Source organism: Diadema antillarum, unplaced genomic scaffold (genome assembly GCF_040938485.1).
Source record: "Diadema antillarum isolate AM-2024a unplaced genomic scaffold, OU_Dant_1.0 scf00000008, whole genome shotgun sequence".
NCBI lineage: Eukaryota > Metazoa > Echinodermata > Echinoidea > Diadematoida > Diadematidae > Diadema > Diadema antillarum.
The window spans coordinates 1,159,113-1,177,738 of NW_027270897.1; the positions used below are offsets into that span (position 1 = coordinate 1,159,113).

Below are 18,626 nucleotides of genomic sequence, written 5' to 3' on the forward strand. Positions count from 1 at the left end.
GTAGGTATGGGACTAAAGAAATTGCATAATACGCTGCGTACCTGACTCTTCATGTGCCGTGGCGTGGTAGAAACCCCCTTTGTGCCACATTTTTCGGAGACATTATGTCACTTCTTTAGATATCTGTTGAGCTGGGGCAACTAGTGAGTAAAGTTGTAACTGTTAGAGAAAATGGCAAGCTTTGCTTTGATGCATTATTGTACGTTGTATGCCAAATCTATGGTGGTTTTTCCTTCACATGAGTCTGACCAGTGCCAGTGGCAGTGGCAGTGCAGTATACATCTATAGGCTTAGCTACTATAAAGTGTACAATAATGTACATTAATTGCTGCAAAGGCATGAGTTTTGCAAACTTTACAGTGACAGAAACTAGCACCTCTTCATAGTCGTTCTCCACATGAAATGCAAGCTATTATATGAGAGGAACGGTAGCGCGAGTAACCCTTTCTTTTCTACCGCGGCATTAAATTGGAGATTCATTTATTATTTATCGACAGCCGCTAGCCGGTATCAGTTGGGAGCATTATCCTTCTTATAAATGTGTTTTTTTTTTTCTTTACGTTCAAACAAACAGAAAATTAAAGATTGGTATCTCGGTGCAACCTAAAATAAAGTTTAAATTGAATGTTTTGTAAGTGTTGATTTTTAAACCAATCATTCCATAACTTGAGTTTAAAACTAATGAATGATCAAAGTTATTTCACTGTCAGTACAGTGAGTGAGAGGTAAACTGTGAGTGTGAAAATATGTAAGTTAAGTTACATCATATTCATAGTCTCAAGTCTAGTTCACTCTAACAGGCTTAGAATCAATGTGTAATAGTTTGAAGGATGATTGTTAAGAGTAACTTACTTGGTCCTTCTTTGCACAGATGGCTTTTGTCACTTTTCGTACGATGCGCGAACATGTTGGGATGCTGCAGCCATGCAAACTGGCAGGATCATCAAGCACACTGCCAGTTGCGAAGAAGTGGAGGGCAATACATACTTGAAGTGCAGCTGGCACAGCATGGCTTCTTTTGGTTTGTGGCTGCAGACTCTCTTCCAGTACATCTATAATGTAACCAACTCCTTCTCTGGTGAAGCGATACTTTTTAAGCATTTCGGTGTCGTCATAGATATCAAAGGGGTTTGTGCGATCTCTAAAGATGCGCTCTCTGCGCATCGCAGCTTCTGCAAGAGCATTGATGAGTGCAGCCATTTTGGTTGTCAAGGCTCAGGGACAATTATTTCGTCAGTGAAAATCATCTTCGTCGATAGGTTTTACCCATCGACGAATTTATTGAAAATTCGTCGATGACTTCAAGATATTCGTAGCTGGTTTTCATCGACGAATTTTCATGAAATGCAAATTCGTCGAAGAAAGTAAAATCGTAGGTGAAAACGTCGTTCGTCGATGAAAACCTTCGACGAACTCGTTGATGAAACGCCCCCCTGATGACTATTAGACGCCCAATCAGTGACCAGGCAATTCCTTTATTTGTATATCCGTGTGTGTTTGTTTCTACTGCTCCAGCAGGCAACCCTGTTCCAATCAGTCATACACTTGGGCCCCCACCGCCAGGCTACCTGGCCGCAGAGCCCTTACCCGGACCAGTGCTACCCCCGCACCATCCTGCCTTAGTCCCACCCATTCACGAGGGACAGCCCCTGCCCCTCACGGCTCCATCTTCCATGCTTGGACCCCCGCTGATCAGCCAGGAAATGCCACCTGCGGCTGATGAAAGGTGAGCTGCCTTATCCTCGCTTTGCAGAAGTGCCACAAGTAGACACTTGCGGATGTGGAAGGAAAATGTAACAAGGTCTTGTTCCAGTCCACAACTTAAGTCAATATTGACTCTGGAAAGCTGGAAGGTCATAACTCTGTACAGCAAAGCATGCTACTCGTACATATATATATAAAATGTGACATATAGCCCTTGGCTTGCTTGCTACACAACACACTTGTGGTAAAGCAATGTAGCATGGAGGAAAATGAAGATTGATAATGGCATGATATGATTACCTCAAGGTTAGGCGGTGGAAAAGAAACTTAATTGTTCCATAAATTCCTTCTGTTGAGTGACAAAAAGCATCTTTCCTGTTGATAGAAATCAAAATCTTTGTTGACATTCCTTCATTATGGCATTGCAATTAAGGGACGTGACATAAAAGTGGAGCCTTGTGCATGTTGAATTTTGTTGCACTGGGATCAGGAAGTTAATGCCAATTCCCTATGTTGTGATGGACAAGAGTGGTTCTGTAAAAAAAAAAAAAAAAAAGATGTGGTGTTTTATTTTTTGCAGTATAGAGTAAAATTTGTAAATCTGAAATTTGAACTGACCAATGAAATGTTTAAGTTGACTAAAAGTTATGTGTAGTAATACCGGTCACAGACTGCTTCGTCCGTGTAACTTGACTTTAACTTTGCAGAAGCAGTCTAACAAACTTTAAATGTATCATTGAGTGTTGGCTTTAGCATGAAATGGCGTCAGAACTCATTGGCTGTCCAATCCTCCGTCACATTTTTCGTCTGGCAGTGCAATCGGGACCCAGCGTCCCCCCATCGTTCCGCCCCCTCCCGACATCCAGCCAATCATCGACAAGCTGGCCAAGTACGTGGCCAAGAACGGGGAGGAGTTTGAGGCCAGCGTGCGGGACAAGCACGACCCCCGCTTTGAGTTCCTGGTGCCCTGGCACAACTACAACGCCTACTACCTCGCCAAGAAGGACATGTTTCTTCAGGAGTTTCGCCAGCGGGAGGAGGGAGCAGATGCGGCTGACGCTGAGAACAGGAATGCTGCTGAAAAGCAGAAGAAAGGTTGGGGGAAAATCTGCTCAGTTACATCACAGTAGAATTATCACATTTTCCTCCTTACTGTACTTCGTACTTCATTCCCCATACAAAGTGTGATAGCAAATATATGACCTCGCTACAAATTCATTTCAGTTCACCACTTTTGGTCCATATGATGTTTTATCATTTTCTTTTTTTTTGTGTTGTAATTTTTGTGATAAATAGTGAATGCGAGGAGCAGCATGTGATTTCAATAATCAGAATGCACAGTCTGGATACATGCTGCGTGCATGAGTCATGAAGACACTGAAGCTGCATACTGTTGTATACATAGTTATTAGTTGTTGGCTTGTAAGTGATACTGTAAATGTATGACTGCACTGGAAAATTCATATTGAAGTAAATTGATATTTGTTGTTGGGAATGCACAGAATATTCTGACCTCATGGGATTTGAAATGCTATTTTAGGGAGGTTAAGAATCCCCTGACTTTATCTAGAGACCTATAACATCCCTCAGTATCATTCAAACACTCAAGATGGAACATTCTAGACATTTCTCTCTGTGCCAGTTCTCATCTGCATCATGTGGCTGACTTTATTTCTCCCCAGTGCCTGTGAGGTTTCCCATTAAGCCAAAGAGAGCAGAGGAGCGGACCCTAGAGAGACGGAGCGCCCTTCCACTGGAGAGCAGCAGTGACTCCGAGGAAGAGGGCGAAGGGGATGAATCTACCTCAGGAAGCCATCGACGCACCACAGCCCGTGCAGGGGACTTTCCAGCAGGGGCACAGCGGGGATTCCCCCCTGAGATGCAGAGGGGATTTCCCCCTGAGCTGCAGAGGGGATTTCCCCCCAGGCAACAAATGGACTGGCCCATGGAGGAGGGCAGGGTGGGGGGAGGTGGGGAGGGGAGAGAATGGACTGCCATGGGGCAGGAGGGGGGCATGGATCCGTCGTACATCAGGGCCATGGAGGCTCAGGGGAGACTCGGCGTCCAGCAATTCATGGGGGAAGAGGACGCCACACAAAGCAGACGGTGCGGCAGTGCTTACAGCGAGGATCAGGGAAACGGCAGTGAGGGCAGATTTGCAGATGACGGCAGGGAATCTACAAGGACTGCTGGTAAGTCTTCCTCGACGTTACATCTTCCTCACTGCAAAAATGTCACTCATTCTGCGTGGTCTCATGAGGAATGTGATTATTTTTAGGGAAACTGCTTGTGTCATGTTAAGGATGATAGTTTCCATATCCACGATATCTTAAAAATACACATTAGTTTTTACCCAAATTTAAGTGAAATCTGTGGTTGAAATTGTATTAATGTTTAAAATGTAAAGTGTAGTTTGATGGAGACAGAATGGTGACATGATCGAGAGTGCCCAACTGAATTCTTTGTTGTATCTGCTACGAAATGGCCCGGGGTTCCAATGCCAGTTTCTTAAACTTGCAGTGACATGTGGCTTGTAACACTGTATCATGGTGTATATTATATGCCCATATGTAAATGGTGCAAGACTGTCTAATCCAAGTGTATTTAATGGTTGTAACTTCGCAATGATGGAGTGATCTCATCCTTGTCGTTGCCACTCATTCTGGTCCGTGGTCCTTGCCAAATTTTTATGCCAACATTTTTCTATAAAACCTCAAGATTCAATAAGACGGCGCAAACTTTTGCAGTGCACTGAATCAATCGTGGAAATCCTTCCTCTCTTCCTCTTTCCTTTGCATTTGATGTTGCCCCACCCTCATTGTTCTGTCTTCTGTCCTCCTCTTCCTTTCTACTGTTACATCCCTGCTCCTTGTCTCTCCCTCACCTTTGTTCCCTTTGTGCACCATCCATTTACCCTTCACTTTACCCTTTACATTACCCCTTCTCTTCATCCCTACCTTCCTTTGCCCTCACCTTGTCCCCATCGCTACCCTTTACCCTTTATTTCTCCCTCCCATCTCGTTCACCTTTCCCCTCCCTCTGCACCTGCCTTACCACCTTGCACCTCCCTGTTCTCCTTTGCATTGCTTTTAAATTTCCCCCTCTTTACATATCTCCTTCCTCTTTCCATGACCTTTCTGTCACCCCTCTCCCTTCATCTGGCCTTTCCCCTATCCCACCCCCTCCCCTATCTTTCTTTCTACCTTACCCACTGCTCTTCCCGTTTTTACTCTTTATCTATTCTTATGCCCCTCCAAACCCTGGCCCTTCCACCCGTTGCTTTTTCTCTTTACCCCTTCCTCTCCTTTCTATCACACCTATCCACCCCCATGCCCCTGCCCCTCCCCTCCCCTCCCCTACCCTACCCTACCTCTCCCCTACCCTACCCTACCTTACCCTACCATGGTGGTCCCAGGGAGCCAACCTCGTCTGGAGGACCGGCTGGCAGCGGCTGCCAGGAAGAAGCTGGCTAGCGCCTCTCAGGAGCGCAGCCTGCAGGTGGAGAGGCGCAAGAAGCTGGCCCTCTTCCTCAATCAGGTGAAGGATCGGCCGCAGGCGGCTGCAGCAGCTCAAGAGAGTGGAGTGACAGGTACGTCCATCTCACTGCACTAGTCTGTCCTACATCCACACTTACCTAAATATTTATTGCACTAACATAGATGGTAACTGTGACTTCTTTACCAAAAAAAAAAAAAAGAAAAGAAAGAAAAATGAAAAAAAGAAAGAAATCTGCAGGTTTGATTGAAAGTACCCTCAAATTGTATTAATGTCTATTGAAGGAAAGCTAAAAATATTGTTTTTAAACCAATGATACTCCTTTTCAGCTCTCAAAATACTGCAAAGGTTTCAATACAAAGTTGGCTTCCCGGACACTAAACATCACAATCTTCTAACCAGAATTTTGTCTGATCATAGCACTGAGATAACTGTCTGTGGATCAAGGTTTGATGGCTCCAAGTTCTCTGCTTCTGAAATGGCTGCATAAAGAGTGGAATTTTTCGGTCTTATCTTTGACTGTAAATCCTGGCCTTATGAGATCTTTCCAAATCATATTTGGGATTCAACCTTCCATTGTTTGTGATTTGCCAAATTTAATTTGATTTTGTCAGATATTTCTCCATATTCTAAGATTTTTAGCATGTTAGTATCTTCTTAAATGGATCCTTCCGAAGATTAATCACTTTTTCCAGATATTACATCAGTTTGCACTATAATCATGAAATGTCAGACTTAACCTTGATCTCTTGACTTTAAATGCATTCATTCTATTCAGACCACTATAACAACCAACCCCTAAAAAGAAAAAAAAGAAAAGAAGTTTCAAATTTGTAAAACATCTTAAGGACATAGCTGGAGAAAGTAAGATATCAGAATTCAATTTCTCTACATTTTTTTTTAATTATTTTTTTTTTCTAGTTTGTTTCTAACCAAATCATTTGTTTGGCAGATTTCTGGACTTAAATGTCTAGCAGACTAATGTGGTATTGGGCCATAAACTTAGCTTAGTTGTGTAAGAAACATGCAAGGCAGTGTATTGACTGCGTGGAAGAATCATGGCACATTTTCATTTGGATTTACCAGCAGCAAGAGCAGACAATTGCAAGAAATGAAATGACCCGTGGAAGACAGGAAAAGAGAATGGGAAAGAGAAAGGAAAGGGAAGGAAACTTTGCTTTTGATATTAAGGGTGGGGGGGGGGGGGGTCACAAACTCATGCTCCAAGAGAGCCCTCCTTCTCTCTCCCATTGTTTATATGTAGGGCAGGGGTTACACTCCTTTTCATGCCATGATGTGGTCAGGTCTTTCGTAGTTGTAATCTCTACATACTTCGCATAGGGCCTGCATAGTTAAAAGCGAAGTAAATGTAAATGTCACAGGATTATTAGCCCAACATGCATATTATGAATTCTAAGCTGTTATGTTTGCGGTCAGTTGTGAAATGAAGAGAAAGTAGCTCCTGTGAAATGTGTGTATATATATGTGTATATGTGTTTGTTTGTTTGTGTATACGTATGTTTTTTCCCAAAAAAACTTAGTGTATGCCCTCAGATCTCTTTCATATGCTGTTAAGATTTGAAGTAAGATTTATGAAGCAAAATTTTGATTTTTTTTTAAATTCGTTTTTTTGTGTGTGTGCAATAGATGTTATGAAAATATGTCACTGTTGTCATGTGAAACAATATGACAGTATGTGTGTACTTTGTGTATTCTTTAAGATCCTGGTTTTTCTAAGATTCAGATCCTATTGTTAATGAGCAGACTATAGCTAAATTGGGGTGTATTTCATTGAATTATGGCTTGCTTTGTTTTGAGTCCTGCTTTCAGACTTGATAATCTCACTGACATTTTTTGACAGACTCTGAGCGAGATGAGTTTGAGAGAGGCAGGCTGCTGGGAAGACCAAGGTCACCGCAGGTGTCAAACCGAGGCGAGCAGGCTCAGAGTGCTGGTGTATCGCGTAGCGCCATGTACGGCGACAGCCGTGGCGGCAAGAGGGCGCCCCCAGTGCCCAAGTCTTACCAGACAGCAGTCAATCGAGGGGCGGTAGAGAGGTGAGGGTTGACCAGCTCGGTGTATATCTCTACACATGATGTGTGCTAGTCTTTAAACAAGAATGTAGGAGATAAGTGCTTTCTATTACTGTGGTACAGTCTGTAATGTGGACATTTTCAAAAATGTTGTGCTCTACTAAACTTGCCCCCAGAATGACAGCATGCAAATGTTTAAAAAAAATGTTATTATGATGTTATGACGGACTAATCTTGTCTGCAGACTTGAAAACAAGTTAAGGTCACCGAAGTAAATTGGATGAAAGCATTCATATGAGTATAATTTACCAGCCACAATTGTTACTGTAGCGTGGTAATATAGTTTGAAAGGAAGGAAAGAAATGAATATCAGAATTTTTGCTACATTCAGAGAGGATTAAAGGTCAGTCAACTAAGTCAAAGGTCTGGATGAATAAACTCTGTAAATAACAGGTCATACTAAGTCGTGATTGGTGGAGAAGGCTGAGGCCTTTGCACGCATGTGTAGATGAAAAGTTTGTGAGATATCAGTTTGGCTCTTTGTGTCATTGTGCAGACGTAGGAAGAGACGCTCAAGATCTCGCTCACCGTCGCCAAGGAGATCCAGAAAGATGTCCCCTGCTCCCATCTCCACCGTTGTCCCCAGCACCTCAGCAATAATGGGCAGAGCAAGGTGAGCTTGCCAGATTCACTCTCTTGCAGAAGATTGATGGATACTGCTATGGCATGATTTGTAATCCATTATAAAACATTATGTACCAACAAAGTTCAGATGATGGTCTCAGAGTGCAACACTGTTGCCATGCCTAAAGTGTATTATCCAGCTGAAATCATTTTATCGTCGTTATTTCACACACTTAATATGCCTATGTGTCCATTTCAGAGCAAAAATTAACAGTTTCTGTGGGGCGCATAGAAACTACATTTTACCTTTGATAATACTACTAGTTCACTTTAAGATCTGTGTGATCAGGAGAGAACAGGACATTTATTCTTTTATATGTCTTATTATGTCTTATTTTTTTATTTATTTATTTATTTATTTATTTTTTTTGAAGCTTTGATGAAAAGGGCAAAACCTAATGCTTGCTGTTTTGGATGTCATTTCCTGAAATGCAAATTACTTAAAAATGTATTTTGTTTTCCTGAATTTGCTGACACCTGGCTGTGTAGCTCTGCCTCACCCCCTATGATGGAGGTATACCAGGAGAGGGAGATGTCTGTCTCATCACCAAGCAGTGAGCCAGGAGTAAGGCTCGGAAGGTGAGCTCCAAAGCAAATATCTTCTCTTGTCACAGACTATGTCTCCCTTTGTCGTCAGACCCCTTTTTTGCTTTTCATGCTTTTTTTATCTCATATATGGGTCATACTTGTTTTATGGAAAACTGTGGTACAGTGATTTAAGCTGTATTTGCCATGTAATTAGAAGGTTATTATTTTTGTGAATTTTGTGAGTCTGGTGCTATTCGTGAATTTAACAGTACAAGAAAATATTAATTCTGATTCTGACATAAAAGTGATGTGCATGCGTACATGTATGCAGCACACAGTGCTTTTCCTAGACTTGGTGAGAAATGGAGTATGAATACAAACTGAGTTGGCTGCATGGTCTTTGTGGTTTGATATGATTAATGGTCCAGTTTACCTTTGGGACCAGTGATTTGAAAATTTTTCAAGATATCACATTTGATGCCTATGTGTAGGTCTGTTGTATCACAAAACATCCTACCATATAAAATTTTCGCAATAAAGCCTAAAATATAAGGAGATATCAGTATTTTTATGCCTCCGCCACGAAGTGGTGCCGGAGGCATTATGTTTTTGGGTTGTCCATCCGTACGTCCATCCGCATTCGTTTACGCGATAACTTGAGAAATATTGACTGGAATTTTACCAAACTTGGTCCAAGTATAAAGTATGATGGGGCAATTACTTAATTAGATTTTGCGTGAAATCGGGCAAAGGTCAAAGGTCAAGGTCAAATCATGAAATTGTATCCGTTTACGCGATAACTCAAGACTGGATCGAGCAAATTTCACCAAACTTTGTCCGAGGATGATGTATGATGGGACAATTACATGATTAGTTTTTTAGTGAAATTGGACGAGGTCAAAGGTCAAAGATCAAGGTCAAATCCTAAAATATAACTGTTTACGTGATAACTCAAAACCGGATGAAGCAGCTTTCACCAAACCTGGTCCAAGGATGATGTATGATGGGGCAATTAGTTGAGGAGATTTTAGTGACATTGGCAAGAGGTCAAAGGTCAAAAGGTCAAGGTCAAATCTGCTAAAAATGTTGCTATTTCCCCCATATCTATGCATTGCCCAAAGGTATTTTATTGAAACTTAGTGTAGACATGTACTACTGTGTAAAGATTCTCCAGAGAGAGTTTCATGTCATGAGGTCAAAGGTCAAAAGGTCAAAGGTTAGGTGAAAATGTTGCAATTTCACTTTTCTTGCAAATGGTTCAATATATCTTCATGGAACTTGGTACATATGCATGTACTGACCGGCAGGGATTATCTGTGGAATTTAGGGGTCATGGGTCAAAGGTCAAGGTCAACTCCTCAATATTTTACTGTTTCCCTAGTATACTAGTATATGCAATGCTTGCATTATTAGTTTTAAAACTTAATATATACATGTATTACCTAATGGAGATTCTCTGGGAAATTTCCAGCCAGAAGGTCAAAGGTCAAAGGTTAAGGATCAAAGGTCAGGTTTAAATAAAAAAAAAAAAAATCTATTTTGTACTGTAATAAAACTCTTTCTTCATGCCTTGAAAATTACTCAATGCACAAACTTATAACAGGGTCGGTCAGAAGTCAAGCACAAAATCCTCAATTCCCCAAATATATGTACCTGCACTCTTAGACAATTATAGCAAACCCAGTTTGAGGAAACTGAACACTCAAGACATTTCTGACAAACCTGTCATATCAGTATTTTGCCAGTTATGTGAAACTGTCATCACACATTGTGAAGACATTGTACTATACACCTATTGGGAGAATCATGCATTATGGCGGAGGCATCAGTCGCCACAGCGACATTTCTAGTTCTTAATAAACCATAACTGTAGACGGTTAAGTCTGGAAACATTTGTATTATAAATATTGTTCACATTTTGTATATTTAACAATACTTAACATTGATAATGCGGATTCAAATTTTATACAGTGGTTGTTTCTATCCCCAACTCACATTTTAGAACTATTTTAAAGCACTAATGCTGGGTTTTTGTTTCATCTGCAAATGGTAAATTATGCCTTTAAAATGTTAGTACAAATCCTAAGATTCCTTTTTGAGTCCATGTCAGTGTCTCAGTTACATGCTTTCTATTTTTTTTTTCTGATTTGTACATTAGTATTCAACCAAGTGGACTGGAAGTGAAGACTGAGTCCAAGACAAGCACCAGTGTGAGTATCTACATAGCTTTTTATGTGCCACATTTGTGCGCCTGACTCAAAACGCACAAGCCTGCCCAATCCGATCAATAAATCGCCAATTGCCAGAGTGTCTTTCGCTGTTTTGTGTGTTAAAGTCATGCCTCTACAATAATGTAGCTGCTGATCATTTGAAAGAAAACAAAAATTTAAATTTGTCATACAATTTATGTCAAAGCAACTTAGCTTGGCATTTTCTCTACAACTAGTGAAGGCGTAGTGATGCCTAGTGAAATAATAATAATAATAATAATAATAATAGACATTTATAGAGCGCCTTTTCCACTGGATGCAAAGCGCTATGACATGTCATCCCTGGTCGCTATAGGAGATAAAATATATACAAAATACCAGGCAGTGACAGTATAAGCCCAGTGCACATAGAGGGACATCAAAATAAATAAGTCTTCAAGTTTTGTTTGAAATGATCAGTGTCTGGTTAATGTGAGCTTTGGCATCTATAGCCAAGGTATTTTCTGACCGTATATCATGTCAATTGTGGCTCTCCTTCCCCAATGTGACTGCAGGACTTACGGGCAAAGATACGGGCCATGCTAGCCGCCACCAGGGGAATGCCCAGCGAGGGTTCCGGATGAAAGGCTGTGGCGTCGCTGCGAAAACCGAAGCAGCTTGCACTGAGAGTGAAAGACGGGAGCCCTCACAAGGACCAAAATCATGGCATCGCCAAAAACGAGAAATATTACGGAGTAAAAGCGAAATACCAAACCTACGAGAGGAGATGTGATGCATGCCTGAAGGAAAACGGTAGAAGAGACGCAGTGTTTCATGAGAGATGATTGCCCATGTCAGCCAGAGAGTCTTTGGGGTCATGTATCCAGGCCAGTCACCCCACTCTACTATTCGACTTGTGCCGCCACAGCAGAAATGGACAGTAAAAGACGGACCGTCTGTTTGCGGCCACTGTGAAACTCATGTGACGCTTTCTCACTGGAAGAGAAAGCAGTGAACTTTTAACAGCCATCAAGATATCTTCATATCTATATATATTGAGATGAAATTGAAGCAGCCAAAGTGCTGCCCGTATCCCTAGTTGACATTCTTTTTATTTTTCTTTCATTGATCTTCCTTCTCTCCGTTCAGTCAATCACTTCAGATAAGAGAGATTAAAAAAAAAAAGAGAAGAAAATTAAGAAAGAGTATTACTCAGGGATAATATTGGATTATTCTCTTAAAAAAACGTGTGTGAACATGCAGTGAATTGATTATGAGATGACCCCCAGTAACAAACAGATGAAGTCTGGAGCATTGGCGCAGTGAAGACAGTAGTAGATGTGTGTCTATGTGGTCCTCTGTGTGTGTGTGTGTGTATGTGTGTGTGTGCATGTGTGTGTGCATGTGTGTGTGTATGTATGGCTGTGTGAATTGGCCTGTTTGCAAAGATGCAGAACAGAGTAGCACAGAGCGAGTGCTCTGTGTGTTGCCAATGTATTTTTTAACAAGAGATGGAGTGACATGTGGTATTATCTCCATTAGTAAAAAAACCTCAGATGCAACTGTGACATATACGAGTAATACAAAATTGAAAAAAAAGAGAAAAAAAGGATATATTTATAACTTGTGAATACCTTATAACTACCTATTATGCACGCAGTGTATCATTTGTGTAGAAGTATCTAGTGTGTAACTGTGTGAGGGATTTGTTGTTCTTTGCATGTTTGCGGGCAAAAGATGAGAGTGATTTAACTGTCACGCACTAGGGTGGGATTTCATTGAACTATCAGGGATGTGCTAATAGCCGCATTTGTAAATTGGCAAGGTACGTGTACTCATCACATTCCGTGAATGTAAGATGTGTTTGTAGATACGTTTCATTTGTTTTCTTGACATGTTTTCTGTTTTCGTGATGCATTGTTGTATCATATCGTGTAGAGAAAAGAAAACAAAGGTCTATCAGGAAATGGCATTTACACAGATTGTCGGTCTCAATGGGATATGTTGATGCTAATTGAGGCATATATTTTTACCTGCTGACACGGTATTTCAATGGTATATGTAACTGTGAGAGATAGTTATCATTATGGAATTCAAGAAAACATTGTGAATAGGCTCTGTATGCCAGTGTGCATGTATTATAGATTTCAATGAAGATATGTCAAGATGTGTAGAAGTATGCTGAAGTCAAACGATGTGAGAATGTGGGGACTTGCACTGACAAAGTCACCACCATAAATATGTTTGCAAGGACATTTTTCTCTTCTGTGGCAGAAGCATTATTGTCAGCCATTTGGATTAGTGGAGAACAATGCCTCAGATTTATGTATGTGCTTGCAAGATTTATTGGTATGATTAATTTTCTCCCTTCTTTTCTTGGTGGTTGTATGTTGGGGGAGAATAAATGTTTTGCTGTATTGTGTTTTCTGTAGCTGTGTTGTGGAGAAGTCTGAAAAAGCTGTTGCTTTCATCTGTATTGCAAGTGATTAGTCCAAAGGTTATAGGAAAATGCGTTGGAATGAGCTGATGTCGACCATGATTACCCTATTGCGCTATCAGGTGTCGGTGTAACACATGTAGAGCGTAGAATATTTGTTAAACTTTAGTTTTGCATTATTATACCCCCGCCAAACGAAGTTTGAAGGGGGTATATAGGAATCAGCGGACGGTCGGTCGGGCGGTCGGTCGGGCGGTCGGGCGGTCGGGCGGTCGGTCGGGCGGTCGGTCCGTTGCAAATCTTGCGTCGCGAACTACTTCCTCAGTTTTCAACCGATTCCCATAAAACTTGGCACAGATGTGTGCCTTGGGTTGTAGATGTGCAAGACGTATTTTTTGACAGTACCCAAAAGTACGTTGCCATGGTAACGGCATATTATGGGCAAAAATGGGTACAAATCTTGCGTCGCGAACTCCTCCCACAGTTTTTGATCAATTTTTATGAAATTAGGTACAGATGTTCATCTGAATATGTTAATGTGCAAGACACATATTTCTGCAGTGGCAAAAAGTGCGTTGCCATGGTAACGGCATGTTATTGGTAAAATATAGGGCAAAATGCTTCATGGCAAAACTGCTTCATCAGTGTTCTTCCAATTCTCATGGAATTCATATTGAATGTTTGTCTTAGGATATAGGTCAGCATGACACATTTCTTGACAGTGACAAAAAGTATGTTGCCATGGTAACAGCTCACATATTATGAGCCAAAATGATGGAAAATTTTGTGTTGCAAACTACTTCCTCAGTTTTTGCCCAATTTCCATGAAACTTGGTACAGATGTGTGCCTTTGGTTGTAGATGTGCAAGACACATTTTTTGACAGTACCCGAAAGTACGTTGCCATGGTAACGGCATATTAATGGCAGAAGATCAAGGAAAGATCTTGCGGATTTAACTACTTCCTCAGTTTTTTGACCAAAGCTTATGAAATGTGGCACACACCTTGATCTTGGTGGGAAGATGTGGAAGACATATTTTTCGGACGTGTCGGAAGCTGCGTTGCCATGGTAACGGCATATAAATGGCAGAAGATCAAGGAAAGATCTTGCGGATTGAACTACTTCCTCTGTATTCGACTGAAGCTCATGAAATGTGGCACACACATTGGTCTTGGTGGGAAGATGTGCAAGACATATTTTTTGGACGTGTCGGAAGCTGCGTTGCCATGGTAACGGCATATTAATGGCGGAAGATCAAGGAAAGATCTTGTGGATTGAACTACTTCCTCAGTTTTTGACAAAAGCTTATGAAATGTGGCACACACAATAGTCTTGGTGGGAAGATGTGCAAGACATATTTTTCAGACGTGTCGGAAGCTGCGTTGCCATGGTAACGGCATTTAAATGGCAGAAGATCAAGGAAAGATCATTCCTTGGGTAAGACTGTCGTCACGGGGCGGGGGTATTAATCACCTTAAGTGATATTTCTAGTTTGCATTGCATACAGGGTCTGCTTTTCCGTTAAATGTATGGTAATACGTGTGTTGTTCCCCGCAGAGTTGATTAGAAAGAGCAAAATTTGGCATTTTAAGCGTGTCACGAAAGCAGGCTACACTCTCCTCATGGCCACCTTGAGCTTCCATTTTAGCCTGACTGATGATAGGGAGTCACTGTCAAAGTAAATTCAATGCAGTTCTACTGATTTGGTAGATGGATAGATGGTTATAATCATGTCTCCTGGAGTCTTTCACAGGAGAGAATGTGAAGTCTAGCTCCCTAGTAGGAATTGCAAGGACAAAAAAACACAGAGCGATTCTGGAAAGGTTTGGAAGAGTCATGAGATTGGAAAGAGAGGGATCGACCACTTTACCACTCCATGATAATGAGTGTGAAGTTCAGGGCATCTTGCTGGCAGGCGTAAGGGTGTTTTTTCTCACAACATGCGTTTCCTTACCCCTGCAACTGATGAGCACCCTTTGAGCTGCAATGCAAGAGAAATATGTCAACGTTTTCTGAAGAGATGTGATGCATAAGATATTGTAGACAAGGGTGCCACTTAATAGCCTCATGCTTGCCTGGGTCATTTGCATTCTTCTGTCGAGATTGAAGTCTGCATGAGGTCTTGAACCAGTGGTCACTTCCCTCTTTTGTTTTTTTTTTTCTCTCTCTCTCAGGAAGGGCCGAGCGTCATGGCACGGAAATTTCTGGACATCATTGAGAAATGCACATGCTCTGCATGCTGTAGTGATGTGGCAGGAACATGGTGGAAGAAAATGAAAGGATTAATAATGTTAGCATTTGGAATGAGGATGGTGGAGGGACCCAAGACTTCAGTTTATTGTTGAAAATTTTGTCATGAACCGTCATGCTGTGTTAGAGCATGATAAAGTATAAGTGCAATATTGTCTCTTTTGGTGCACCTGTATTTTTCTTTCTTTGTTTTTTTGGTTTTGTTTAGAGCATATAATGAAACTTGGGTGATTCATGAATCTTTTAGAATATAATGAAAGGGGGAATGGATGTATTGTAGAATTGCAATGACATTTTTTTTCCCCTAACGATAGGGGTGGGGAGGAGAGGCATCAATGCAGAAGTCATGGAAATTCATTCTTTACTGTCGGCAGGGGGATCTGATTCACAAAGCAAGCTAATTAGAAGTGAATACAGGGATGTGTAGAGGGATAGAATGGAATGGCATGTGGTCAGTGTGTAGTGATGTAGGATTTACTGCCCATGTTCAGTGTGTGTGTGTCCACTGGAAGACAGTCGTGTTTAGTCTTGGTATTCAGGCCCGATCCTAGATGGCAGGAATGTCATTTGTCTCACAGAGGATGAATCCTTGTTGTTTTCTTCATACCACATTCATTCATTCACCCCTCTCATAAGCATGGGCAGAGGGCTGAAGACGAGACTAGCACTGGATTCTGTGCAAGAAAGTGATGGAACACCAGAAATGATGGAACGACCCTCTACGTTAGAGGAGGATGAAATCAGGCTAAATATCATGTATGTCCTTCAGTAATAATGATATTATATATCAGTGTCATTGTTTTGTGTGATTGAATTGAAGGAAATGAGAGCCTGAAGCAGACAGTATCCTACTGAAGTGTATTTTGTACAGACCATTGTCTCCATGACAACACACGGCTGTAGTAACCAATCCGACTCCAGCTTTATCTCTTGCTGCTTGCCTATGGACACGCCTTTCCTACCTTTCTTTTCCATAGAGCCAAACCTGGGCATGTGTCCTAGAGGGTAGTGTAGAGTTTTGCCGCTGAAAAGCAGGAAAAAAACTAACAAAGTGTCTTTCTGTCAAACATTCCCTCCTGCGGAGCAAAGACTTGTTGACAATTGTGATGTCATTTGTTTGGTTACTTGCTGCCCAAATAGCAGAAAGTCATCTCCCTGCACCCCCTTCCAGTTTGCGGCTGAAATAAACGGCCGAATATCGTGACCAACCAAATGCCCAATGTGTTTCAACTTTTGGCCAGCAGAGCGCTGAACTTTGCATGCATGTCCAGAGGCACATTCAAAAGTTAAGGAAGTTGTAATCTGTGTATGTTTGTGTGTGTGTGCGTATGTGTTCGTGTTAAAAAATATGCTATCTTAGTCTTTTGGCAGGCTCTGTGTGTCATCACACAGAACAGCATGCGTAGATAGTGAGTTGTTCATGCAATAGTTGACTGTCTGAGTACGCGCAAAGAAAAGAAATCCTGTTTTGCTGCTTTCTGTGCTTTGTTTTGTGTAATATATTTTGGAAAATTGGACTAACACCTATAGACTTTACGAGAGTGGTTTATACCATTGCCTCTGATATTCTGGCATATGGGAGTTTGTGATCATTGGTGATTTCTCTTGTGCTCTAACTTTAATGTTGTATACGTGATATTTATTTTGTTGTGGTTTGTTCACATTTTTTTTTGTTTTTGCTTCTGCACCAGAGTTTTTGAGGCATTGTATTTTTTGGAGTATAGATTATGCCTTGTACAATGTAACAGAGTGTGTAATGTGTACTAGTACTGGAGCATGGAATTCTTAAGACCAGCTCAAACTTAAACGTGGTAGTATTCAGATGCAAATTGTTACTGTCGTGTCTGCGACATGAAAAATTCTGAGACAGAGTAATCATCATTGCACTTTGTGTACTCACTGTAAGATTCTTATCAGGACCTTTCTCCTCATGTGTGTATTTAATCGGAACAAAAACGCAGGTAGCCGATCAGTAACTGGTAGTTGTGCTAGTAAGATGTTGTGTTTATGATATTTTTGTGGTCAAAATTGCATGTAATCTCCTCTGTAATGATGTGAATTAGTCACGCAGCATGATGGTAGTGCTGTGGATTCCTCACAAGGTTCAGATGAAAGCGGCTGTAGAGCATGCTTATGCTTCCGTGTGTAGATGTACCATGGTATGTTTCTTTTAATACTGACGTAGGCACATCCTTGTAAAGATGATACATTTGTGCCAGATTTGATGCAGATCTCGTGCAGTTTGGACTTAAACCTGTGAAAACATAAAACAGAGATCTGAGGTGAAGTCCCCTGTTTGTTTGTTTGCTTGTTTGTTCTCTGGCAAAGGTTGACACTCCAGTCAGACATGATTTTTGTCTCATGTGCGCATATTTTTAGTGAGTGTAATGTGAGAGGGGAATTCCCACAGTGGTTAAAGACGCCGCATATTGATATTTATTGAGACTGTGTATGCATACTGATATGCAAACACCAAATTATTGCGTGACTGTGTCTACGAATTTTTTTTTTTATATTTCCTTTTTTTTTACTGAATTGTAGTGTCAGTAAAGAGGATGATTTGCCGTTTGGATGTCCTATGGACTGAGTGAGGATTACGTCTCCTGGCTGAGAGAGGCCGCCAATGACGTTCAGGGGATGTACAATCTATTAGAGTTTTACTTATATCATTATTATTTATTTTTTATTGATGGCCAAATTGACCAATCCATTTGATGCCTGTCAATGTCAATTGATTGAATGACATCAAAATTAGGAAGGAGAAAGTGGGAGGAATGTGTCACATGAGTTTGTGTAGAGCCTGTTGTAATTTCCAGTCTAAAAGTGTGAAGGACTTAGCGTACCTAGAGGTTGTTGTTTTTTTTTTGATAATGCATGGAGTTGAGTCACATTTCTCTCTGCCTTCCAGTGGAAAATTCACTCCTAGACTGTCTGGGAGTGATTATTTTGTTGGGTGTTTTTTCCAACTCCTTTCTCTCCTTTTTTTTTTCTCCAAAAACATTCAAGAGTGCTAACTTTGCCAAAGCTTTGTTAAGTCTTTGAATCTCAGCGACCTGCCAATGTGAGAGTATGGAGCGAAGTCACTGTCCTGTACAAAGAATATTATGCAAATGTGTTGCAGCTTTCAGTGTATCATAATGTGAATGCAACAGACGACGCTCCAAGTGAAGATTATGATAACGATATGATGATGATGCTTGAAATTAATAAGATGTCTGTGTGGATATGGAGTGTTTGTTTTATTTTTTATTATTATCATCATCACTATGAAATATTTCTCAATTATATGTATAATGTATGAGTGC

At 41.0% G+C, this 18,626-nt stretch overlaps 2 protein-coding genes across 2 annotated transcripts; both read left to right on the forward strand.

Moving 5' to 3' along the window:
* Window positions 1–1,439: 1,439 nt before the first annotated feature.
* LOC139718384 (uncharacterized) lies at window positions 1,440–3,667 on the forward strand (the record flags this gene model as incomplete). The annotated part of the gene is made up of 3 exons (XM_071629857.1): window positions 1,440–1,726; window positions 2,519–2,799; window positions 3,387–3,667. Coding segments are annotated over exons 1-3 (615 nt in total), but the record flags the coding sequence as incomplete, so codon positions are not given.
* Window positions 3,668–3,703: 36 nt separating this feature from the next.
* LOC139717724 (uncharacterized) lies at window positions 3,704–11,925 on the forward strand. The gene is made up of 7 exons (XM_071629226.1): window positions 3,704–3,896; window positions 5,120–5,293; window positions 7,061–7,256; window positions 7,789–7,905; window positions 8,406–8,495; window positions 10,603–10,654; window positions 11,209–11,925. The coding sequence occupies exons 1-7, from the start codon at window positions 3,719–3,721 to the stop codon at window positions 11,275–11,277; spliced, it is 876 nt and encodes a 291-aa protein (XP_071485327.1). The 5' UTR covers window positions 3,704–3,718; the 3' UTR covers window positions 11,278–11,925.
* Window positions 11,926–18,626: the final 6,701 nt, after the last annotated feature.